This window comes from Neoarius graeffei, chromosome 5 (genome assembly GCF_027579695.1).
Source record: "Neoarius graeffei isolate fNeoGra1 chromosome 5, fNeoGra1.pri, whole genome shotgun sequence".
In the NCBI taxonomy this organism is placed as follows: domain Eukaryota; kingdom Metazoa; phylum Chordata; class Actinopteri; order Siluriformes; family Ariidae; genus Neoarius; species Neoarius graeffei.
Genome location: NC_083573.1, coordinates 79,197,766 through 79,224,844, shown reverse-complemented (window position 1 = coordinate 79,224,844; position 27,079 = coordinate 79,197,766). Strand labels below are relative to the sequence as shown.

At 42.2% G+C, this 27,079-nt stretch overlaps 1 protein-coding gene across 1 annotated transcript in view; it reads right to left on the bottom strand.

The window, feature by feature from the left end:
- Positions 1-315: 315 nt before the first annotated feature.
- The window catches only part of gfod1 (glucose-fructose oxidoreductase domain containing 1), a 92,693-nt gene continuing 65,929 nt past the window's right edge, over positions 316-27,079 (bottom strand). Inside the window, exon 2 of the mRNA XM_060922453.1 lies at positions 316-6,524. Within this exon, the coding sequence (XP_060778436.1) occupies positions 5,602-6,524 (923 nt within the window). The 3' untranslated portion in view covers positions 316-5,601. The remainder of the gene's footprint in view (positions 6,525-27,079) is intronic.

Below are 27,079 nucleotides of genomic sequence, written 5' to 3'. Positions count from 1 at the left end.
CCCTTCCATCAAAGCTTTGTTTCACCGGAATCAACTTTGAAAGCCGAGTGTCTCCTGTTGAAGCGTGGCCAAAGCTGGACCGCTGAGCCTCGGCCTTTTAAGAGCACCCAAACCCCCACCTTCTAACTAAACATGTTTGCTAATGCTCCATAAAGAGAAGGAAAGAGCCTTACACAACAGCAGTGCTTGCAGATATATACACACACTTCAAAAATACACAGATGGAACGTCCAACAAGGTTGTTTTTTTTTTAAATTCTTTTGTACAGATGAAAAACAACAGAGTTCAGAAAAACAGCAATAACTGGCAACGTAATAGATTTGTAATCACAGGTATGATATATTTTTAGGGTGAAACCTCATGATGATACAATAACAACACACTTATTCCAGTTACATCTGCAATCTGCAAACTATTTGCATAACTGCGTTACTACAGCAGCTGTATGAGGACAGAGCTATAAGGTGGAGACACTAATACATCAACAAACCTTTTTTTTTGTCATTTTTTTGTTTGCAAATGTAAACCATATTCAAATTAGAGACCAACATCAATCTTTAATTTATCCCATTTCCAAAGACATAATTTTTGGTGATATAATTTGGCCTGTTTAAGTAATAATAATAATAATAATAATACAATCTTTACATATCGCTGCAGGAATCATCTCTGGATATCTGAGGAAATAATAAAATTTGAAACGATGCCTTATGTGAATTTGGATAAGATCTCGGTCTATTCTGATATCAAATTAATGCAGAGATTTCATGATCTAATCCTCAAAGTCGAGTTTGCCTGTAATCAGCATCTCTTTTTATTTTAAACATTTTCATATTGCATCTACGAAAGAGCCGACTTCATAAACAACGCTCACAAATCATCAAAAGCTGCTTTGATGAGCGTTACTCATATATGCTTGGTGCTGATAAGTGGATTAGCTGTCGAGGTCTTTATCCTAATCTTTATCCTGTAGCGAATAGTTTTCAGCCCATTTCTGCTCCAAGAAAACATGATTTGAAGTCATCAGCTCAATTAGAGAAGTGAACAGGAGCTGTGACCGGTAGGTTATTAAACAGAAAGCTGATCTAATCGAGGCTGCAGGACACATCAAATTTACATCCGGGCTTCTTTTCATTTGGTCATAAGGACATCCCAGACATGAATAATGTGAACTTTTTCCAGTTTAAGATCAATCTAAAAACAAACATCGATAGAAGATGAAGCATGTTAAGCCTGTCGTCTTATCATCAGAGTTATAACATCAACGAAACTGACTTCATGTTAAAACTGTTAATAGTATAATCATGTTGTCGCCCAAATGAGGATGGGTTCCCTTTTGAGTCTGGTTTCTCTCGAGGTTTCTTCCTCATGTCGTCTGAGGGAGTTTTTCCTTGCCACCGTCGCCACAGGCTTCATCATTGGGGATAGATTAGGGATAAAATTAGCTCATGTCTTAAGTCATTCAAATTCTGTAAAGCAGCTTTGCGACAATGTCTGTTGTTAAAAGCGCTATATAAATAAACTTGACTTGACTCATCATGATTCACATTCTGACGATTGTTCTATTTGTGCATTTTGTACACAAAGTGGAGTGAACGAAAAGGATATAGAGACGGAGCTGAAAGGTCACTGAAAACGATATCCATTTTTTAGGGTTATAAGACGAGCATGCACGCAAGCACAAATATCAAGTACAGGAGGAAGCAAGAGAGCAAAAAAAAGAGGCATTTTAGGAAGCAAATGTTATAAATATGCACATCCAGAGATGATTTTCATGGCAATTTTCCTGTATAGGCTCATAGAATTATTATATATTATACTGTGTGAATTACCAGCTGTGAAACTGAGAAACAAAAACAAAACAGTCAGATCCTGGTCACACACTGACAGTAACAGTAGCATCACAGTGGAAGTGCTGTACCTCTCTTGGAGAAGCGTCTAAATCAACAGCTTCAATGCACCTCTCGACCAAGACACACAAAAATAAATAAGTCTATATTACGCACAGCATGTATAAAAGTGTCTGTACTTATTTACAGCAGATGTTTTTCACAGGCAGCTTAAAAAGAAAAAAAAAAATCTCACATTTGACAAAATGTCGAAATAAATTTCTTAGAATCAATTTTGACCGGTCATTTGCCATGACACTTCTAAAAACAGGTGAATAAGTGGTCATAATATTTATTACAGTGGTTCTAAGGATGCTTCGAAATTTCACCCACTGAAAATTTTTGGCCGAAAACGTTCACAACACATCCGGTTCTTGGAAGAAAGAGCACAAATGCTGCAAAAAGTTAACAGAAAAGTTATATTGGCTTAATTATTTTTTAATTAAATCATCCAGCATATTCAAATATGACACTACAAATAAGTTTATTCATTTAAAAGCACTTGTACATTGTTGCCAGATTAGGAATAATCCCCAATCCTACCAAATCCAATCCCCTAAATTATAGCTGGGGGGTATATGTAATCACTCTGAGCCTAAGCAAAATGTCCATGGATCTGTTGTCATTTTTCATCATTAAATTTCTCAGCTGATTTGTAGTGAACTGGAAACTGCATCCAATCTGGCAACTCTGTACTATCATAAAGCCGATTCATTATGTGCTAGATTTGCGCTGTGTGTGTATCATGGTTTCAAACACTACCTGTATGTGTAACAATTTTTATTCTATCCACATTCACTGGATACGAGCAATCGTGTGCTCTGATTGGCTACTCTACTACGAGGCTATCAGCTCGTATACCATGAGTAGAGAAAAACAAAATGGCGGCGCGTGTTGCTGAACCAACTGAGGACGAAATAAAAACTCTATTCCAAAACAAAACCCCAAAAAATACCAAAAAAGCAAGAAGATATGGAATTAAAGTATTTAAAGACAAGAACGTATGTTTTTTTTTGTTCAAGAATTATTATTATAACATTTTTCACAAATTGCTACTGTCATTTGGCCAGCTTGTTTACATTCTAAGCGGAAATGATTTTGTCGGACATTTTGGCTACGTTCACACTGCAGGCTGAAGTGACTCAAATCCGATCTTTTCGCCCATATGTGACCTGTATCCGATCTTTTATTGACAATATGAACGACACAGATCCGATTTTTTCAAATCCGACCCAGGCCGTTTGGATATGTGGTCCTAATTCCGATTCCTATCCGCTCTTTTCATATGCGACTTCAGTCTGAACCGCCAGGTCGCATTCATCCGACTTACACGTCATCAACAAGCCACAAACGTCACTATTCTGCGCTGAAGTAGGCGGCGGGTCTCTCAAAAAAGTTACAACAACATGGCGCACATGACATCAATGCGAGGGACGCTTCGGGCTGTGAAGGTTCTGAATCTTCTCAATGGAAGGACGCAGAGGTTAGGGAGCTGATTTCCATTTGGGGAGATACAGCTATTCAAGCTAGATTGGATGGGTCATACCGCAACCGGGCGGTTTTACTTCCGTAAACACTGGCCATGCTCACTGCGTGTGACGTCGTCGTATCCTGCAATGCGCATGCGGAACACTTTTGGTCGCTTTTCGTTCATACTGAGGATCACATACAAGTCGCATATATTTGTTAATGTGAACAACCTCACAAAAAAATCGGATTTCACAAAAAAATCGGAATTGAGCCTTAAGCCTTGCAGTGTGAACGTAGCGTTTGTATAAAGTTTTTATTTATTGCCAATAATAAAAATGCTCCGTTTCTCAAAGTCCAGTGAATGTGGATAGAATAAACCAGTTATTCCACTCAATCTCGTCGTACATGGCTTACAGCTATCAGCTCATGTACGACTCGATTTTCGTAGAATAACTTAACTATGTTCGTTGCTGCAAAACAGCCATTTATCCACGGTGATTATACTTCATTAACTTGTAGATCTTAAATTAAGACTTAAGTATCAATCAGAAAAAAATAAATTAATATAATATAGTTTATTTTGTAGTACGAAAAAGGCAGTTCAAAACGAACTCTCGCAATTGTCCAGTTTTCGGCCAAGAACTTTCATTTCACTTTCATTGCATCATGAGTAGCATGACGTTACACTGTACAAACAAATGACACAGTGATCAGAATAAGTTCTTGCTACCAATCCTGTGGAGAGTCTTTGCATTGTGTTCGTGTTTGTGATTTTATTTCATCACCAATTACAATCATCATCTGAGCCTTTTTTACCACCCCTCTGATGCCTGAAGTGGGACATTCCCAACTTGGAACAGAAACAGGAAAAGGAAACAGGAAGCAATGGTCAATATTAGAGCACTGTCATCCATCATCAATGCCTAAATGAACCAAAACAAATAAGAGTTCAGAATAAAAAAATCAATCTTTTGGCTTGTAGGTCAATATTAGAAGATGATGTAGTAACGATCTAATAACTAATACAGTGGATATTTAAGCCTCGATTAAAATTATGCACTAAAAAAAGCTAACTAATTTGAGACCATGTCCCAATCAGGACAGCACTAAGCAGGAATCTTTGCATTGTTTTGAATAGATTTTGGTATCCATATTTTTGCTTAGAATCGACTCCGCTGTGTCCAGCCCTCAAGAATGTGCAAGAATGTTACTAGAGATAAAATCTAATTATGACACGTCATCCATCAGTACTCCTAAATCTACCGTACAGATGAAAAGGTATGAGGTGTAAAACTGGCATTAAACTGTCAGATCATCATTAATCTGACGTGTAAACAGAATGCATTATACATTGTTGTTGTAACAGCTCAATGACACTTAGTGTGTGCTAACCATGAATTTGTAAAACAAAAGGGGTGTTTACTTTTCTGCTTTATGTTGTACGTCTGCCATATTTACCACTTGTTTGCTGAGATCTTAATTATAGTAATTATTCCCAACTGCAACACTGTGACAGTGCAGGAGGCTGCATGCTGGAGCACCTACCCATGCTGATCTAACCAGCGGCCATTGCTGATTGTTTGAGATGTGATTTGTAGCCCTCGTCTATGCATGCAAGAGCCGTTTGGTTTTGCATCACATGCTGAATATGTCAAGCTCAGAAACAAGCTTCATATAAGAGCTGAAGAACAGAATTTGTGCCTAAAACCCTAAAAGAACAGTAGAGTTGCGCTAGCATGCTGGGATTACACTGTCCTCTGTGCAGACTTAGCTAAAAAAAACTAGCCATTCCTTTGTATTTCAGACACACAAGCATATCTAGGCAGATTTATTGTGTAATTGACCAGAAGGGTGTTCCTCTCTAAAAGGCCTACCAGCCAAACTATTGATTTTTGTAATGTTCTACACACAGGACACAGACAGGGCAGCCCACTGGGTTTGCACATCCGTCACCATGCAAGAAGGACACGACCATGTTTGCCACAGCTAAATGTTTTTGTTTTTTGAGTGGTATTCTCCAGTGTTGAAAATATCTTCTGTATAATTTCCACTCTTCCTCCGTGAATCCAGTGTGATTTAATCCAGAAGCAGTGCCACTCAGAGAAAGCGGAAAGAGTACTGTATATTGCTGTTTTGCATTTCTGAACAATTTATAACCATAAAATTCAGTAGGCTTTGATTTAATTCCAGTCATTCATTTCTTAAGTCCGATCATATTTATTCAGTCATGAGTCAAGCAGCTCTAGCAGTACAGCGACATCCTGCTGCGTCGCATGGCCTCACTGATTAGATAGGCTGGACTGACCTCAGGTTCCTCCGTCATCACGACAATGTTCTGCCATTCGCCACACTGGTTGGACTTCTTGATTGTGTCCACCACACACAAAGCATACAAACAGTCCTCAAAAGTGGCGGCCATGGTGAGCGGCCGGCCATCCCAAGTCCGCCGATCCTCCTGGTCCTGGAAGGCCTGTCGTATAGCCTGGACCATGCAGATGGTGCCAGTGAGGTAGGGCGCAGGGATGTCGCTGAAGGCCTTGTCAGGCAGCGAGGCATTGCCTAAAGGTGTGCTGTCCTTGAGCAGTAGCTCACGGCCTCCCATGCCACTGTTCTTTTGTCCGTACAAGTCAGTGCCACTCACTGTGAGCCGTCCGGCTGTTCCAACCACGACCACTTCCTGCCGGAACTCACCCGGCACGTTGAAGTTGAGCGTCACGGTGCAGCAGGCTCCACCCTCCAGCACCATCTGAAAAGTGCAAAAGTCATCACTGGTGATCTGTCTGATGCCCTTGATGTGGTCTGTCTGTTTAATGAAAGTCTTGAGGAAGCCGTGCACCTTGATGGCGCGCCGGCTGGTCAGGAACGTGAGCAGGTCAATGATGTAGCTGCCCACGGTGTGAAGTCCTCCACCGCCCATTAAGTCGTCACAGCTCCAGTTGTACTTCTTGCCCAAGAGGCTGCCTCCGTGGACCTGTGCCTCGCAGACCAGCAGTTCTCCCACATAGCCCTCCTCTAGCAAGTCCTTCATGCGTACGAAGGCTGGAAGAAAACGTAGAACATTACCCATAATGCTCAGCAGCTTGGGGTAGTATTGCGCTGCTGACATCATGTGGAAGGCGTCTAGCGGTGTAGCTGTGCGGTCACAGATGACATTCTTGCCAATACCTTCAAGAATAGAGAGAATAAAACAGAAAATTAGTCAAAGGTTGAGTCATCAGGTTACACGCCAAAGCCAAACAATGACCAAGACCATGAAGAATGCTATCAGGATCACCTGGGAAAAAAGGAAGTGATAAAAGAAACAGCAGTCTGGTTCATTTGTTGCTTTTGTTCATGTTTGTCGCTACTGACCTCTTTCATTTAAGAAAAAGAGACCAAGTGCTTGTTCAATGGCACAAGGCAGATCTCAGTCACAGTACTTCAAAAGACCTCTATTTAAGCCTCATCTTTTATTTCATTGCATCAAAATCCCCAAAGATAGCATGCCCTGCCAAAAATGAATATGGGCACAAGATGTGCTATCAGAAACATGCACAGCTCAGTTTCAAAACAGGAACATGGTACTCGTATTCATCTAAACGTGTGCACAATTATATACCTCTGCCATCTATGTGTTAGAGACTGAAAGAATTTAAGACCCGGTTCCACAATACCGATAACTACTGTCTAACTACAACTATAACTACAACTATAAATGAATTGGTCCCCTGCAATTGATGTGGTTGGTGGTCACACCAGACCGATAACAGTACCTACAGCCCAGGCCTGGGTTTATCCGTATCGGTGAGATTGCTTCTGGAGCGATTTTTCCAGTCCTGGACCTGATCCGATAAAACATCTGACCAATCAGGTAATCGTTTACATGTGACATTGTCTGAGCATGTGCTATTTTTCCTGGGCGTCTTTGTACATCCTTGTTGCATCATGAAGTCACGGAATACGGATTCACGGAAAATAAAAATAGAATACAAAGCAAGGATCTTTTATTCACGGATATGTGATATTTTCCATGAAATATCAATAGTAAACATATAAATGTGGGTAAGACATTTTAACTATGAACTTTGGCAGTCCAAACATTTATAACCCCAATTCCAAAAAAGTTGGGACAAAGTACAAATTGTAAATAAAAACGGAATGCAATGATGTGGAAGTTTCAAAATTCCATATTTTATTCAGAATAGAATATAGATGACATATCAAATGTTTAAACTGAGAAAATGTATCATTTAAAGAGAAAAATTAGGTGATTTTAAATTTCATGACAACAACACATCTCAAAAAAGTTGGGACAAGGCCATGTTTGCCACTGTGAGACATCCCCTTTTCTCTTTACAACAGTCTGTAAACATCTGGGGACTGAGGAGACAAGTTGCTCAAGTTTAGGGATAGGAATGTTAACTCATTCTTATCTAATGTAGGATTCTAGTTGCTCAACTGTCTTGGGTCTTTTTTGTCGTATCTTCCGTTTTATGATGCGTCAAATGTTTTCTATGGGTGAAAGATCTGGACTGCAGGTTGGCCAGTTCAGTACCCGGACCCTTCTTCTACGCAGCCCTGATGCTGTAATTGATGCAGTATGTGGTTTGACATTGTCATGTTGGAAAATGCAAGATCTTCTCTGAAAGAGATGTCGTCTGGATGGGAGCATATGTTGCTCTAGAACCTGGATATACCTTTCAGCATTGATGGTGTCTTTCCAGATGTGTAAGCTACCCATGCCACATGCACTAATGCAACCCCATACCATCAGAGATGCAGGCTTCTGAACTGAGCGCTGATAACAACTTGGGTCGTCCTTCTCCTCTTTAGTCCGAATGGCACGGCGTCCCTGATTTCCATAAAGAACTTCAAATTTTGATTCGTCTGACCACAGAACAGTTTTCCACTTTGCCACAGTCCATTTTAAATGAGCCTTGGCCCAGAGAAGACGTCTGCGCTTCTGGATCATGTTTAGATACGGCTTCTTCTTTGAACTATAGAGTTTTAGCTGGCAATGGCGGATGGCACGGTGAATTGTGTTCACAGATAATGTTCTCTGGAAATACTCCTGAGCCCATTTTGTGATTTCCAATCCAGAAGCATGCCTGTATGTGATGCAGTGCCGTCTAAGGGCCCGAAGATCACGGGCACCCAGTATGGTTTTCCGGCCTTGACCCTTATGCACAGAGATTCTTCCAGATTCTCTGAATCTTTTGATGATATTATGCACTGTAGATGATGATATGTTCAAACTCTTTGCAATTTTACACTGTTGAACTCCTTTCTGATATTGCTCCACTATTTGTTGGTGCAGAATTAGGAAGATTGGTGATCCTCTTCCCATCTTTACTTCTGAGAGCCGCTGCCACTCCAAGATGCTCTTTTTATACCCAGTCATGTTAATGACCTATTGCCAATTGACCTAATGAGTTGCAATTTGGTCCTCCAGCTGTTCCTTTTTTGTACCTTTAACTTTTCCAGCCTCTTATTGCCCCCGTCCCAACTTTTTTGAGATGTGTTGCTGTCATGAAATTTCAAATGAGCCAGTATTTGGCATGAAATTTCAAAATGTCTCACTTTCGACATTTGATATGTTGTCTATGTTCTATTGTGAATACAATATCAGTTTTTGAAATTTGTAAATTATTGCATTCCGTTTTTATTTACAATTTGTACTTTGTCCCAACTTTTTTGGAATCGGGGTTGTAATTGTTTTAGACTTCTTCATTTTTTATCCGTGATGCATCATCTGTATGAAATCCATAATCAAGCTGTAATAAACTGAAACATCTGTGACGAATCGGTAAATTATTCATTATTCACATGGAATAATGTGCTACTACTTGGAAAAAACTTCCATGACTATTCCTAAGTCGCATGCATTTATTTCCCTGAGTGGCAGGACCAAGCGATATTATAGTCGGGGTTATAGTTGTGGTGTGACTGCTCCAGACTGGAACTAAATTCAGGCAGAGATATAGTCATGGTTGTAGTTATAGGTATAGTTATAGTTATCAGTGTTGTGGGACCGGGCCCTAACAAGCTATTACATCCTTTAACCTCAAGGGCACTTTGCCCACAGCAATAATCATATTAATAATCCTCCCCTACCGTGATTTTTTTAAAGAACGATAAAAATCAAAGTGACCAAGATGGCAGGAAAGTCGGCTTCCTATGAACTTACCATCGAGCTATAGAGTAAATCCTCAGTTAGGAAGTCAGGTTATAGCATTGTTTTGCACATTAGTGGGTTCTCTCTGTAATAACAAGTATGGTTTTTAAAGCTGAGAAGACCGAGGCCAAGACCTCACAGCAGAAGGGTTGCAGTGGCATCAAAACATTCAGCCATGCTGCATTAAAACGATGTCTATAAAGACTATTTTTTACCCTTAGATGCATTATAAATAAAGCTGCTGATCAAACAGAATCATAAATGCTAAGGACCTGGTATTCTGCATTATAAGAGAAAATGTCGGATAAAACTACTCATCAGTGGGAAAGTGGGCCACCAGACCTGCCATTGTTTGGGCTGTAAAAGACCAGACTGATTGGCCTGGTCAGCTAGATAAACAGCGGGGGAGCTGGAGTGGTGCCGCTCTCACAGCTCTCCACCACTTCATGTGACCTTTTCTTAAAGGGGCCTGGTCGACCAACAGCCATTGTGCTTTCGGAGACCCACGGAACAAAAAGTTACCAGCTTATCTCCCATTAGCTCCCAACAGCGAAATTCAGGCTACAAAATTAAACCTCCTGACCCACTTTTACACTCCCAGAGTGTATGATGGAATACAGTTTCAGATAATGTAACAGCAGAGAATGTAGCCGGGCCATGATCTCTACGGGTTGTGTGAAGGTAACTGAAACCTCCTGACTTTCAGGCACAGTCAGAGTGAATATATTTATAGATGGTCATGTGATTTTTCTGCCTCTTTTGAGATGTGTTTCTCAAGATTATCGCTCGAATTCATCTTAACTATGCAGTAAATCCAGTTTTCACACTGCAGTCATTGTGATTACACACTTACAATCCTGATCATAAGACTCCAGAAATATGTTATCATCATGAGGCTTGCAGATTTCTGCGACTCACTTTCTGCTGCTGTGGATGGGCCGATATGAATACCTGAAAATGTGCACTTCCCAAAAACATACACTTGCAGCAACAAGCCCGTGGTGGGCAAGCTAACTTGACATTCCTTGACAACCATAAGAGTTTGACTGGCGATGCGAAGCAATCCATTTCTATAATAGCTGTTTTTACCTTTTCTACTGTCTTTTTTGACCCGAATTTTCGTGTGTACTTGGAAAAAGTTTGTGGTTTTAACTTCTGTCGTAAGTTAAAGCGAATCATTGGCCGTAAAAATGGCCTCGAAAGCGAATAAATCTGCTTCTTATCGGCTAAAACCACATCTACAGATATATCTGTATTTATTTTCAAGAATCTTCACACATTAAGCGAATGATAAAAAGGTAGAAAAGGAGAAATTGTAAGTTATAAACATACCTGAGGAATCTGGCATTTCGCACATGAATTTCTTTCAGCGGCGACCAACTTGAGTCAAAAAAACTCTCTTTTACGGCCAATGATTGGCTTTAACTTACGACAGAAGTTAAAACCACAAACTTTTTCCAAGTACACACGAAAATTCGGGTCAAAAAAGACAGTAGAAAAGGTAAAAACAGCCATTATAGAAATGGATTGCTTTGCATCGCCAGTCAAACTCTTATGGTTGTCAAGGAACGTGACACGTGACCAATTCCTGCAAATGGCCTATTCCTCAGTAGACAATCTCACATCAGTACTATAGACTTGAACCTAAGAACTGCTGCTGTAATCATAAAAACTGTCCCTTCGCCCAGGAATCTTATTCACAATATGCTCATAGACAAACATCCTTTCAAAACACATGATACTCTTTGACTTTATAGTAGAGGTGGGCGATCTGATGATCTTATATGATGGATGACCTTAACTTGGCATATTATCTGCTTTTCGGAGGAACTGTACAGATCACGGCATTAAATAAACAAACAAACAAGCAAACAAATAAACAGTGCTGTCCAAATTTCCTTACTCCATATGAAATGAGCAAACTTGTGATTAGCTGAGACACAATTATAACAATGCTCAGTTGATGCTCGATGCATCTTGGAGGTGTAACTTATTGAGTCAACAGAAGACAGCATGGTGGATGAGGAATAGCAGCGAACGGACCAACATTCTGAAAGAAGCATCAAAGCGGCAGCGATACGAATCACTTCTGGTCAGAAGTCTCAGAATCAAATCAGAGCAAACAAAAAATGCAAAGATTTGTAAGTTGGGCCTTTAGCCTTAAGTTCAAGTGACAGCTTTTGTATCTAGGCAACCATATATACAACTAATTAAGTGATCACGAGTTCATCTGAATCTTTAAGCTATGGTCACACTACGGCTCGCGATGGGTTACCGATGAAAATGAGGCATTTTGGTGATGATGCATGGTGATATACAGGTGAGATAAAAGTTGTGGTCACACAGCAAGCGAACACTTGACTGTCACGCCTTCGATGCGCGACAGAGGTGGACAGTAACGAAGTACACTACCGTTCAAAAGTTTGGGGTCACTTTGAAATGTCCTTATTTTTGAAAGAAAAGCACTGTTCTTTTCAATGAAGATCACTTTAAACTAATCAGAAATCCACTCTATACATTGCTAATGTGGTAAATGACTATTCTAGCTGCAAATGTCTGGTTTTTGGTGCAATATCTCCATAGGTGTATAGAGGCCCATTTCCAGCAACTCTCACTCCAGTGTGCTAATGGTACAATGTGTTTGCTCATTGCCTCAGAAGGCTAATGGATGATTAGAAAACCCTTGTACAATCATGTTAGCACAGCTGAAAACAGTTGAGCTCTTTAGAGAAGCTATACAACTGACCTTCCTTTGAGCAGATTGAGTTTCTGGAGCATCACATTTGTGGGGTCGATTAAATGCTCAAAATGGCCAGAAAAATGTCTTGACTATATTTTCTATTCATTTTACAACTTATGGTGGTAAATAAAAGTGTGACTTTTCATGGAAAACACAAAATTGTCTGGGTGACCCCAAACTTTTGAACGGTAGTGTACGTTTACTTGAGTACTGTACTTAAGTACACTTTTTGAGTATCTGTACTTTACTTGAGTATTATTTTTTTTGGAAACTTATGACTTTATGGGCGGCACGGTGGTGTAGTGGTTAGCGCTGTCGCCTCACAGCAAGAAGGTCCGGGTTCGAGCCCCGTGGCCGGCGAGGGCCTTTCTGTGCAGAGTTTGCATGTTGTCCGCGTGGGTTTCCTCCGGGTGCTCCAGTTTCCCCCACAGTCCAAAGACATGCAGGTTAGGTTAACTGGTGACTCTAAATTGACTGTGAGTGTGAATGGTTGTCTGTGTCTATGTGTCAGCCCTGTGATGACCTGGCGACTTGTCCAGGGTGTACCCCGCCTTTCGCCCATAGTCAGCTGGGATAGGCTCCAGCTTGCCTGCAACCCTGTAAAACAGGATAAAGCGGCTAGAGATGATGAGATACTGAGACTGCACCACTCACTGCGGTATTTTTCATATTCATAAACAGACAGGAATATCAGATTACATTTACTAGCATGTCTGATCTGAATGAAGCTCTCCAGTGCTACGGAAAAGAATAAATCCAATTTCCCCCCTGAGTGTGCCGGTCCAGCTCAGATGTTTATGCAGGTCCTGGGAGCCTAATGTGTCAGTGACAGTCACACACTTTCAGAAAAGGCATTTTTGCCACAGGAAAGACAAAGCACTCGGAAACAGCAGTGAGAACAAGGACAAGGTCTTCATTATTCATGGAAACATGATCTAGTAATGTGGATACTAAAATGCAAATCTGCCAGGAAAAAAAAAAACATATGAAAGATGATACAGACAGAGAGAGAGAGAGAGAGAGAGTAAACTCATTATTATGCTAACCCTCTCTAGGGACCAAACCAGCACTAATGGGCAAAAAATACACACACACACACCCCATACACACTTGCACTCAGAGACAGTGTGCATGTGTGTGTCAAGGATGCCATGTTTTTAGTATCTTAATGGGGACCAAATGCGTATGGACAGGGATGTTTGACAAAAAAATATCCCATACAAGGTCAAAACTGTTACATGTTCCTGTCCTTATGGGGACATTTGGTCCTCATCGAGATATAAAACCATGCACCACACCTTGCCACAAACCCATCAGTTTCTCTATATCTGAGATGGACTAGGCTAATCTCTGTAGTCTAAATGATGCATCTTTGTTTCAAACCCCAATGTCACACACACACACACACACACGCCACAGTCTGGCAGCTCAGCAGTGCTGAAAGCCTTCCACTGAACCTCCAGAAAGAGGTTGATGACACTTTTGACCTGGAGACCTCTCACAAGCTTCCAGCCTATCTGATATGAGCCACTGCCTGATAAGCATCCACGGCATTAAGATTTATACCCGAACAAACTACAGTGGGATCTGTCAGCCATACATCACTAAATACACATATTTAAACAGTTAGATATCTTTTTTCGGCTGCTCCCGTTAGGGGTCACCACAGCAGATCTGTTCCGGCATCGGTTTTACACCGGGTGCCCTTCCTGATGCAACCCTCCCTAATTTATCTGGGCTTGGGACCAGCACTAAGTATGCACTGGCTTGTACAACCCTAGTGGCTGGGTATTTTACCCAACCTGAATGTTTTTAGACTGTGAGGGAAACCGGAGCACCCGGAGGAAACCCATGCAGACACGGGGAGAACATGCAAACTCCACACAGAAAGGCCCCTGTCAGCCATGGGGTTCGAACCCAGAACCTTCTTGCTGTGAGGTGACAGTGCTAACCACCGCGCCACCCCAATTAGATATAAAATATCATATAACTCAAACTCCATATAAAATATTGAAATGATGTTCCTGATATATCAAATGAACAGGCTGTTCTCACAAAATAATATCAGTCATTTTTATAATAGTAATGGGAATGACACGGACAATCACAAAGGTGTCTCAATAAAATCACAAGACTTTCAAGTACTTTTCTCGAATGTGTTGTTTACAGGGGACAGTTATTTATTTTAGCACTCTTAATTCATTTTCTTCCTATCTTCAATAAGTCAGAGGTCAGACTGCTTGTTTTCCATCGAGGCTGGATTAAAATAATCCTTCATTGAGGCAAACTTAGTGTTTAGATTTACAGTTACATATACAGTATATTCACAGTTATAGCATTTAGATGATGCTCTTATCCAGATCAGCTTACAGAATTACTTTACAGCCTCCATTAAAAACACATCCTGATATGAGTTCAAAAGGTCAAGGCCTAAAAATACCATCAAGCTCGTACAGCAAGAAAACATACAGTTCATGGGATCTCAAAATTAAACAAGTGTTGCCAGGCAAAACAAACTTCGCCCGGTAGCACTTATGATGAATATGAAGGAAGATATCGCGAAAAAAATAGGTACCCTATGGGTACATGTGGCTACTGCTTATAAATAAAGTTGTTTTCTGATGCCATGTCCATATATTTACTCTATGAGGCAGTAGCCACAAAAATGAAGCGTAATCCAAAAATGAACAATTTAAAAATCACAGAAGTAAAATATACCAAGTGTCTGTACTTTATATTATTCTACTCTTACCTCTTACAGTTTTCCAAACTGAAACCTCCGAACCGAGGCTGACATATACACGCTGTCGCCACGACCCAAACTCTTATTTCCCGGAAATGGCCCGGCGCTAGAGCTCAGTGGAACGCACTTTCCCTCTGTAATAAGCATAAACATGTCTGAAAGCGATTTCTTTAGTCTAGTCCAGGGGTCACCAAACTTTTTTCACTGGGGGCCACATTGTCGTTCCTGACTGTGATGGGGGGCCGGGGTCGGGTAGCTATATAACATAGAATTGTATGACCCAGACAAATATGACCACCAGCAGGCCTCATTGTGTAGTAGAGATTACGAGCCTGGCACAGCCATCCCCACTACTATATCCACACTACTATATCCCCACACTACTATACCCACACTACTATATCCCCACTACTATATCCACACTTGATTCCTGGCACATATTTGTTTATCTTTACTAGTGGTTTGCAACAGTAGTAATCGAGTCTTCACACTTTGTTTTAATTTGAAATACCACAGACATTCCATTTATTTATTTTCTAATAAAAATAACATCAAAGCTGTCAAGGTAAGAAACATCTGCCTAGTTGAGGTGACTGACACTGGCAAAGGTGAGTGGAAAATTATAAATTGTAGGTAGGCCTGTTGATATTATTAATAATATTAATAATAATTGTGTGCAGCACTTAATAAAGGTCAAATAAATAGGCCTATGAAATAAATACATTTAAAAAACTGTGAAATTATAATAATATGAGCAATAGATCAATACATCACAGCAGTTGTGCTGTGTCCTGCACGTCATTGCTCTCATCCATGGCCAAAGCAAAAAACTCGAATTCTGACGCTCTCTCATTCAGCTGGTCATACACGTTGTCCCCCAAATCTTCGGTTCACCTGGTCATAGCAGGTGCGGAGAGACTCACCGCGTTGAGCGCATCCTTCTTGTCGGGACACACCTCCTCGGCCACAGCAAGCATGCATACTTTAACAAAGTCCCCATCAGTAAACGGCTTTCCATGGGTAGCTAGTAGGTGAGCTACCTTATAGCTAGCTCGGACAGCAGCCTGGTTGATCTGGGTTTGGTAAAGGAATACATTCTGTTGTGCAGCCAGTCCGCATTTCATCCTCCGAATCCTGTCTTCTCTTGTTTGCCCTCGCAAACTAGCATACTCTTTGTGGCAGGTTTCGTAGTGATGATGCAGATTATATTCTTTGAAAACCGACACACTTTCTTTACATACAAGACAAACTGCATGGTCCTTACACTGAACGAAAAAATAATCAGTGGTCCACTGTTCTTTAAAAACTCTGCACTCTCTGGCAGCTTTTCGCTGACCGCTAGCCATTTTGCTGTCCTGAACACTGACAGTTCTCTGCGCATGCGCTGCCTGTCACTGCTTGATCGCGAGCATATGACGAAAATTCGGAAAATATGAATAGTTCATTTTATAACTAAATATCAATTTTAATTGATAAAATCAACAAAATACAAGATGCAGACATGTTATTATTTGCCAAAAAGCAATTTAAAAAAAATAGGCCATGACCACTTTTGGGGATTGCCTCATAGGGCCGGTTCAAGTGGTGGGGGGCAGAGGGGCCGGTCAAAGGGGGGTGGTGGGCCGGAGTCGGCCCACGGGCCGTAGTTTGATGATCCCTGGTCTAGTCCATTTATTTCGAATGGTGAACCAAATTGTATACACTCACCGGCCATTTTAATCAGAACACGTGTATGCGCATGTGCATTGCGTGACTGGTACACTCTTACATTCTTACAGCACGATGACGTAGTGGCTAGCGCCTCTATATGAGGCAGTAGCCACAAAAACCTTGACCTTGACCAGATGACTCTCAAAATGTTGGAGGTTCTATTTGAGACCAATGCCCATCTATCCTGAAAGTTTCATGAAGATTAGTCCAGCCGTTCTCCCGTAATATCTCATCTCATCTCATTATCTCTAGCCGCTTTATCCTGTTCTACAGGGTCGCAGGCAAGCTGGAGCCTATCCCAGCTGACTACGGGCGAAAGGCAGGGTACACCCTGGACAAGTCGCCAGGTCATCACAGGGCTGACACATAGACACAGACAACCATTCACACTCACATTCACACCTACGGTCAATTTAGAGTCACCAGTTAACCTAACCTGCATGTCTTTGGACTGTGGGGGAAACCGGAGCACCCGGAGGAAACCCACGCGGACACGGGGAGAACATGCAAACTCCGCACAGAAAGGCCCTCGCCGGCCATGGGGCTCGAACCCGGACCTTCTTGCTGTGAGGCGACAGTGCTAACCACTACACCACCGTGCCGCCCCCCCGTAATATCGTTAACAAAAAAAAAAAAAAAAAGAAAAAAAGGAAGAAACCCCACCGAAAACAATACCTCGCCCCCTGGTGGACTCCGTCCCGGGCAAGGTAATTAGTGCTGACTTAAATGTTGGATATGTGCAAAAATTAAAATTGCCTTTGCACCAAATTATTGTGTTTCTGACCAATTCATCTATTACGTCATTTAATCTTACAGTAGTTAATGATAACATGTTATATTTATTTGGCATTCTTTAAATTAAAGTGGCCATTTTCCTTGTTTTCCAATAAAACACATTTCCAAAAGATACATTTAAGTACAGAAGATGCAAATTGTGATCTCAACCATCAGATCCTGTTTGGGTTTGTGAATTAAATGGAACACCGGCCTGTGGGATTTACAGCGTGGTTGCTGAATGAGGTTTCAAATCACGATATGGCCTGAATCAGCCCGAGGTCAAAGGGCACGGCTGGAGATAACCAGGAGCACGAGTCTCTCGCTGGGTCACAGACTTCGTAGAGTCTCTGTTCTCAACTCTAATGGAGTGGAAAATGTCTTTGGGATTAGTGCTCAGCCCTCCTCATCAATTATAGAAACTCTGCCTTCAAACACTCCAGCAGCGTGTGCACAAGCTTCACACAGCTCTCTGAGGAAATACACTGCCGTTTTAAAGGCCAATCGGTGTGTGAAAGAGTGACAGGGATTCGCAACCTGCACTAATCTTGATTGTTTTATGTATTAGTAGACACACAAATATCCTGCCTTGATTAACTATTATGACATGTAAGTCTCTATTCTCAAACTGTTCCTGACAAGGTGAAAATGTGTTAACATCACCCTTGTGGCTGTCTTAGCAAACTGTCTCTTAGATATTCTTGCCCTAAGATGATCTTTTTTTCACATGAGCATGCAGGAGCCTTAATACAAAGGACAAGTAGATCTTCATCATATGCATCACCTTGACATCGGACAACTTAACACAACAAATCACACATTAACATCCAGTTAATAGCAAGTACACCTACACAGCAATGACTAGCTGTGATTAACCTGCAACCCCAATTCCATAAATTTGGGACACTGTGTAAAACATAAATAAAAAACAGAATACAATGATTTGCAAATCATGGAAACCCTATATTTCTTTGAAAATAGTACAAAGACAACATATCAAATGTTGAAACTGAGAAATTTTATTGTTTTTTGAAAAATATATGCTCAGTTTGAATTTGATGTCAGCAATACGTTTCAAAAAAGCTGGGACAGGGGCATGTTTACCGCATATTAAAACTGTGTGGCTCCATAGTAAAAGAGTCCAGGTGCTAAACTGGCCTGCCCACAGTCCAGACCTGTCTCTCATTTAAAACATTTGGCGCATTATGAAGTGCAAAATACGACAAAGGGGACCCCGAACTGCTGAGCAACCGAAATTGTATACCAGGCAAGAATGGGACAACAGTTCTCTTTCAAAACTATAGCAATTGGTTTCTTCAGTTCTCAAACATTTACAGTGTTGTTAAAAGTAGAGGTAATGCAACACAGCGGTAAACCTTCCCCTGTCCCAACTTTTTTGAAATGTGTTGCTGACATAAAATTCAAAATGAGCATATATTTTTCAAGCCCTGCAATAACCTGGCGACTTGTCCAGGGTGTACCCCACCTCTCGCCCATAGTCAGCTGGGATAGGCTCCAGCTTGTCTGCGACCCTGTAGAACAGGATAAGCGGCTACAGATAATGGATGGCTGGATGGATATATTTTTCAAAAAACAATAAAATTTCTCAGTTTCAACATTTGATATGTTGCCTTTGTACTATTTTCAGTGAAATATAGGGTTTCCATGATTTGCAAATCATCACATTCTGTCTTTTATTTACGTTTTACACAGTGTCCCAAATGTATGGAATTGGGGTTGTACCATCGATAATAAAGAGAAATGAGTCATGATGCAAACACTTCATCCAAGCTTAATGTAAGCAAAAGGGGAATTCTCAGTGATGCAGTGGTTAACGTGGGGTCAGGTGCTGCTCTCACAGCTCTACTGTTGCCTCCAGGCATAAATCAGCCAGCAGAGATCACAGCTGTGTAGCCTGACTATATAACAGTAAAGCTCAAATTAAACACACAAGCCAGACACCAGGATGCCTTGCTATAACCAGGACATACTAGAGGTGTGCACACAACTGTTTTTCTATCCGACTCATGCTAAGCTCATAAAGGATTTTTGATCAATCTCTGAGCAACCCATTCCTGCAGTTACGTTTGTTATGAATTACCTCCACCAAGGAGGTTACGTTGGGGGAAGCCATGGCCTGATGGTTAGAGAAGCAGATTTGGGACTAAATGGTCGCTGGTTTGATTCCCTGGACCAGCAGGAATGGCTGAAGTGCCCTTGAGCAAGGTACCTAATCCCTCAATTGCTCCCTGGGCTGCTCTGGGTATGGCTGTGTGTCACTCTAGATAAGAGCGTCTGCTAAATACCTGTAACGTAATGTGGGTGGTTTGTTTGTTTGCCTGTAAGCAGGATTATGCCAAACCTACTGACCTGATTTCCATAAAACTTGGTGGAAGTGTGTAGCATGGGCCAAGGAAGAACCCATCAAATTTTGGCGCACATCCGAGTCATGAGGCAGATCCACGAATTTAGTTTCACTTTCCCAAACATTGTAAGATATGCCATTTGGCCTTGGTGGAAGTCTGTGATCTCTGAGTGCTCTTCTAGTTTGCGTTTGTTTTGCAAAATGTAAATACTCTAGCTAGGATAGCTGTTACTAAAGATGAATGAATGAAGCCCAAGTTACACCAGATGTGGTAAATGCATCATACAGCACCATGTGAGCAGTAGCCCATGTCCAATTCACGCCCAGATTAATCAAGGTGGACTTTCACATCCATTCCCACCAGTATGAGTAAAAACTGCCTGCACCTGTGATGAGTCCTGAAGGATCCTAGAACAGATGCACACCTTTAGGTCACAGCTGCAAGCATCTACAGCCAGGTGAATTAATGTTGAGAAAAAACTTTTTTTTTTCTTTGCATATTGGCTTGTTCATGATGATATATTTCCAGGGTAAAGTTTTCATGAGCAAACACACAGCACTATCCAATGCAATGCCTTAACACTAACACAAATATTACATTTATAACAATCAGTCTCTAATAATGGGCGGCACGGTGGTGTAGTGGTTAGCGCTGTCGCCTCACAGCAAGAAGGTCCGGGTTCGAGCCCCGTGGCCGGCGAGGGCCTTTCTGTGTGGAGTTTGCATGTTCTCCCCGGGTCCGCGTGGGTTTCCTCCGGGTGCTCCGGTTTCCCCCACGGTCCAAAGACATGCGGGTTAGGTTAACTGGTGACTCTAAATTGACCGTAGGTGTGAATGTGAGTGTGAATGGTTGTCTGTGTCTATGTGTCAGCCCTGTGATGACCTGGTGACTTGTCCAGGGTGTACCCCGCCTTTCGCCCGTAGTCAGCTGGGATAGACTCCAGCTTGCCTGCGACCCTGTAGAACAGGATAAAGCGGCTAGAGATAATGAGGTGAGATGAGTCTCTAATAATCAAATCCACATCCAAATTGGCTCCTGATCCAAGAGCCACCAGAACTCCACACCCAAATCCAGTACAGATATTCTATCACTCCCACTCACCTAAAAACTTTTGAGTTTTTTCTATTTCCTGTGTGCGTTTCTGATTGCTTTCCTGGTTTGACTTTTGCATCTGCTCTTCGTTTCTCTTTCTGATTTTGAGCCCTGCCTGATTTGTGACTATGAATTTGTCTTCTCAACAAAAGCCTCAGACTGACATCTAACAGTCTCTGTTGTGTGACAACATTATTAAAAGAATATGCTATCTTTTTTTAAAACTGTATCACATCCGGAGGCATTACTGCAGTTACCACAGACAAGCATTTTGATGTATACGCTTACTTTTTCCTGTACTGAGAAAAGAATGAAAAACCCCTTAAATAGTACTCACTTTCATAAATGGTGTAAGGGCAGTTGTTGATTTTTTTTTTTTACAAACATGACGATATAATCTAAATTTAAAATTACAAATGATATGAGGGAACTTTCCAACACTGGGGCAATACAGAAACAGTGTTTCTAGTTAATGACACATTTCCTGATACCATAGAGCCTGCAGAAACTGGGGCGCTTTCATGTTTATTTTGAGTTAACTACATGGGTACCGTATAACCACAATGATTCCCTCTGAAAAAGATTTATACAGATGTACACTTTATTAGGAACTTGTTCTTGATTCTAAGATCCCTGTTCTTGGCTGTCAGGAGTGGAACCAATGTGGTCTTCTGCTGTTGTATGCTGAGATGCTTTTCTGCTCAGCACGGCTGTAAAGAGTGATTATATGAGTTGCTATAACCTTCCGAGCAGCTTGAACCAATTTTGCCATTTTCCTCTGACCTCTCTTATCAACAAGGCATTTGTTTCCACCCACAGAACTGTCGCTTACTCGATGTTTTTCACACCATTCTGTGTAAACTCTAGAGACTGTTGTGTGTGAAAACCCCAGGAGATCAGCAGTTTCTGAAAAACTCCAACCAGTCCATCTGGCTCAAACCAACACCCATGCCACAGTGAAAGTCACACTTAGGGATCACAATTTTTCCCATTCTGATGTTTGAAGTGAACATTAACTGAAGCTCTTGATTTGTATCTGCATGATTTTATGCATTGTGACTGGCTGCTGAAGGGAGGCACAGTGGTGTAGTGGTTAGCGCTATCGCCTCACAGCAAGAAGGTCCAGGTTCAAGCCCCGTGGCCGGCGAGGGCCTTTCTGTGTGGAGTTTGCATGTTCTCCCCGTGTCCGCGTGGGTTTCCTCTGGGTGCTCCGGTTTCCCCCACAGTCCAAAGACATGCAGGTTAGGTTAACTGGTGACTCTAAATTGAGCGTAGGTGTGAATGTGAGTGCGAATGGTTGTCTGTGTCTATGTGTCAGCCCTGTGATGACCTGGCGACTTGTCCAGGGTGTACCCCGCCTTTCGCCCGTAGTCAGCTGGGATAGGCTCTAGCTTGCCTGCGACCCTGTAGAACAGGATAAAGCGGCTAGAGATGATGGGATGAGATGAGATGAGACTGGCTGATTCAAGAACTGCATCAAACAGCAGGTGGATGGGTGTTCCTAATAAAATGGCTGGTGAGTGTATACAATTACATGTATACAAGCTGTAGCTGACTTTGTAAAGCTCAATTAAATCTGTTTGCAGGATCAAGCGCTTTGGTTTATCACGCAATACACTATTTATGAATACTCATTAAAGTTTCAATCTAATAATCTACACTCACCGGCCACTTTAATCGGAACTTGTTGCTGATTCTAAGATCTCTGTTCTTGGCTGCAGGAGTGGAACCCAATGTGGTCTTCTGCTGCTGCATGCTGAGATGCTTTTCTGCTCAGCACGGTTGTAAAGAGTTGCTATGCGTTACTATATCCTTCCTGGCAGATAAAACCAATCTGGCCATGTTCCTCTGACCTCTCTTATCTTTGTTTCCACCCACAGAACTGTCGCTCAATCGATGTTTTTTGCACCATTCTGTGTAAACTCTCAAGACTGTTGTGTGTGAAAACCCCACGAGATCAGCAGTTTCTGAAGCTCTTGATTTGTGTCTGCATGATTTTATGCATTGTGATCGGCTGCTGTCGAGGGATTGGCTGATTAGAGAACCGCATCAAACGGCAGGCGGGTTAAAGTGGCTAAGTCCACTAATAAAGTGGCTGGCGAGTGTCGAATTTAATTCACAAATATCTTTTATGAAAGCGCTCACTGTTCCAACATTCCTGAAGAAAGAATTTCCTTTTGGTTCTCACCACAATGAAACGTCCTGACATCATCATCATCATCATCACATGTGGTAGAGATAATGTTGACAAACAATACAGCATTCCTGGAACAGTTCAGTAATTATTTGTACAGTGAACAATTAACCACCCTGAAATTACATCGGAGTCAGAGGTAACAGAGACATAACTGCCTCTCCTTATCTGCCCGTTTTGGACAGGAATCCATTATGAAAGGTAATTCCAGTGAAGAGATATGCTTTGCAAGTCAGCCTTGTAATTGCTATACTGAAAGCAGGGAAAAGCATGTGCTCGATGCAGCTTGCTGGGGTGGAGGATAATTGAGCGAGCTTCTAGAGGGAAAGGACATAAGGCGGGGGGGAAATTACACATTCATCCTGCCTAACCGCAACTTGGAGAGAGCCAGAGAATGACACACACACACACACACACACACACACAGAAATGAGATCAGGCTGTGCTATATGTACAAAGTAACGCTACATGGCAGAAGATAAAATCAAATGAAAAGTGAAAGAGGAAGGAAGAGGTAAAAATACAGTGTGGGTCAAAAGGCATTTTCTCAGTAGGCTGACATAGTGCTTTTGAGCTTTAGTCCCTCATACTTAGCGACTTTACCTTGCTGTTGTTGCTCATATAAATATTTTCACTCAATATGGAAATCACAGGGGCGGCACGGTGGTGTAGTGGTTAGCGCTGTCGCCTCACAGCAAGAAGGTCCTGGGTTCGAGCCCCATGGCCGGCGAGGGCCTTTCTGTGCGGAGTTTGCATGTTCTCCCCGTGTCAGCGTGGGTTTCCTCCGGGTGCTCCGGTTTCCCCCACAGTCCAAAGACATGCAGGTTAGGTTAACTGGTGACTCTAAATTGGCCGTGAGTGTGAATGGTTGTCTGTGTCTATGTGTCAGCCCTGTGATGACCTGGCGACTTGTCCAGGGTGTACCCCGCCTTTCGCCCATAGTCAGCTGTGATAGGCTCCAGCTTGCCTGCGACCCTGTAGAACAGGATAAAGCGGCTAGAGAAGATGAGATGGAAATCACAACTATTTTTTTTAGCACAACTTTATTCATCACACACTTGTGAAATTTCCTCTCTGCATTTAACCCATCCGCACACACACGTGAGCAATGAGCACGCACACATACCCAGAGCAGTGGGCAGCCATGCTAACAGTGCCCAGGGAGCAGTTGGGAGTTAGGTGCCTCGCTCAAGGGCACTTCAGCCCAAGGCCGTCCCATATTAGCCCAACCTGCATGTCTTTGGACTGTGGGGGAAACCGGAGCACCCGGAGGAAACCCACGTAGACACGGGGAGAACATGCAAACTCCACACAGAAAGGCCCTCGCCGGCCGCTGGATTCGAACCCAGAACCTTCTTGCTGTGAGGCGACCGTGCTGACCACTACACCACCGTGCCGCCCAGTTAAACCATTTATACCAGTTAATTCAGCCAGCTTGAGGACAATGTAGTTACAGTGTACTTTATTACTTGTTTTAATCTCTAAGCTGGTGTTTCTTCTTGCGCATGCTTTTAAATTGTTTGCACTGTAAATGTTAAGTAGATTAAAGGGCTCCTGACAGCAAAATTATGCTCTAAAATAGGTTTCTGTAATAAAACTACAAACACCACTGATCACTTTCATGATAGAACTAACCACCAACCGAACGAAATCAGTAGATTTGTCTTTGTGCGAAGTTGCGTCAATCTGGCCAAGCGCTAAGCCGCTGTCAGTGCCGCCATATTTGCCGTGATGTCACATGCAGAACGACTGCTCGGCCTTCAAAGCAGCTACGGACGATGAAACAGCGATTTTCTGACCAGTCTTCAGAAACTGAGGCCCTTTTTGAGGTTGACACTGGACATGTCGGATTACATGAAGACGAAGCAGTGGGTGGCATTTTGCCTTATCGTTTTGAGCCGTATCTGGACGATTTGTCTGCAGAAGGCGAGATTTCCGACTCGGACACAGACGACGATGGGCCCAATGCAGAGGACGTCATGATCCCAGCTGACATCGGGAGGCTCCCAAACACTGAATGGTAATATAATAATAATAGACCTAGTCCTCAGTGGGGGGGGTGTATGCGGACAATATTACCGCACTGATTTCCTTTTAAAAAATATGCTCTCTTGAAAGTTCATGGTCTTTTAGATTTGGGCCGTTTTCTCACATTTTTATTTGATAAGAATAAAAACTTCTATGAACTGATGAAATTCAGTTGTATGTTAGGCCTATAAGGTCCAGCCAACACGGTATTGCAGTGGAACTGTGGCAGAACTTTGAATCATGAACAAATTCACCTATAGAGATCTTGCATGTGACGTCATAGCCGATCCAGATTGTGACAGACGCCATCTTGTCGGTCAAACGCCATATTTCCATCTTCTACTTCTACTTCTGCTTCTGCTTCTACCTTTTCTTCTGGAAAACCCTACTATATACAATTCTACTACAACGGCTGCGGCTACAAGCTCTCCCTACCTGTGCACGTTTTTTATGTTTTTTGTGTGTATTTTTGCGTGTTGTTCGTCTGTACCGGACTTCAATATCCACTACAACCGTATGGACTTAGTGGACGTTGGTTTCCAGCAGAAAGAGGCGAAGTGGCCAAGTGGTTAGAGCGCTTGACCACTAAGCGAATGGTCCCCGGTTCGAGCCTCGCCTCGGACGGTGATCTGGGGCTCGCCTCCTGTCCACCCAGCAGTGAATGGGGACCTGGTGGAAACACTAGGGGAAGTCAAAAGGCGGCGAGGAAAGGAACTGGCCACCCTACCTCACCATGCCGTGGCCTAGACAGAGTGTGCTCTCTAACAGGCACTCTCCCCAATGTACGGAAAATGTATATGGGACTGACTTCTTTTTCTTCTTCTTCCAGCAGAAAATGACGGTTTGTAGCGATTTCCATCGCATACACAACGAGCAGGCATATTCACCAAAATAAACGATTCAGACGCAAAAATATTCACTTGAAAAGCACTGGTGAACAATGAGAAGTTGAGAAAATGTCTGTCAGTGGTTCTGCATGTGACGTCATATCCGCCTTCTTCCTCGGCCGTGGGTTGGCTCGCTATGATATCGATTTATCTGCATGGTGGGCCATTCAAAACGATGTTTGTTACTATTCTGTCGCGCGATGTGTGAAGTAAATATGTCATTTTATTCAGCTCAATATGGCTGAAATTAACAATTTAACATATTTTTTGCTACCAGGAGCCCTTTAAGTACAGACAGACAGATGCACAGTTAGTTAGGGCAGCACTCGGGTTATTCCTGTCATGCTTTCATGATTAGTCACGATGCTTAATCAAGTGTTTACTTCTTCTTTGACTTTTTTTACCCAATCAAGTTCCTGACTACACTGAAAACCCTTTAATCCGCTGTTGTTTCAAGCATGTCCCATACCTCTGCTGCAACTCTGAGCATGTTTGTAACTATCGCACGTGACAGCTATCAAAAGCACAGAAGAAGGTGGCATTGCTGATCAAAACGAAATGAAACAATCACTATGTTTACATGCACAAAATATCCCAGTTTTTGCTCTTATTCTGAAAAAGACAACATTCCTACTAAGCTGTTTATATGGCAAATGAAAACGAACATTCCTCTCATATTCCAGTTTGCATGCAGCCATGAGACCGCGAGCTGGCATTGTGGTTAGCGTGTCTGCCTCTCGACCAGAAGATCGTGAGTTCTACTCACGGTCGGGTTATACCAAAGACCGTCATAAAAACGGTACCTACTGCCGTCTGGTAAGGCACGCTGCAATACAGATGTGAGTGGGGAGTCAGACTCTCATGGTTACCAGAGGACTAGCCCCCCCACTGGTACCCTAGCTGTATTGAGGTATTTCACCTGACGTCACATGGTCACGTGACGCCCCGGTGTCCGCCATTTTGAAGGTCAAGCTAGCTAATGTCAACAACATAGTAGCTAGTATGTTACTGTAGCAATGTTTACGTTCAGTC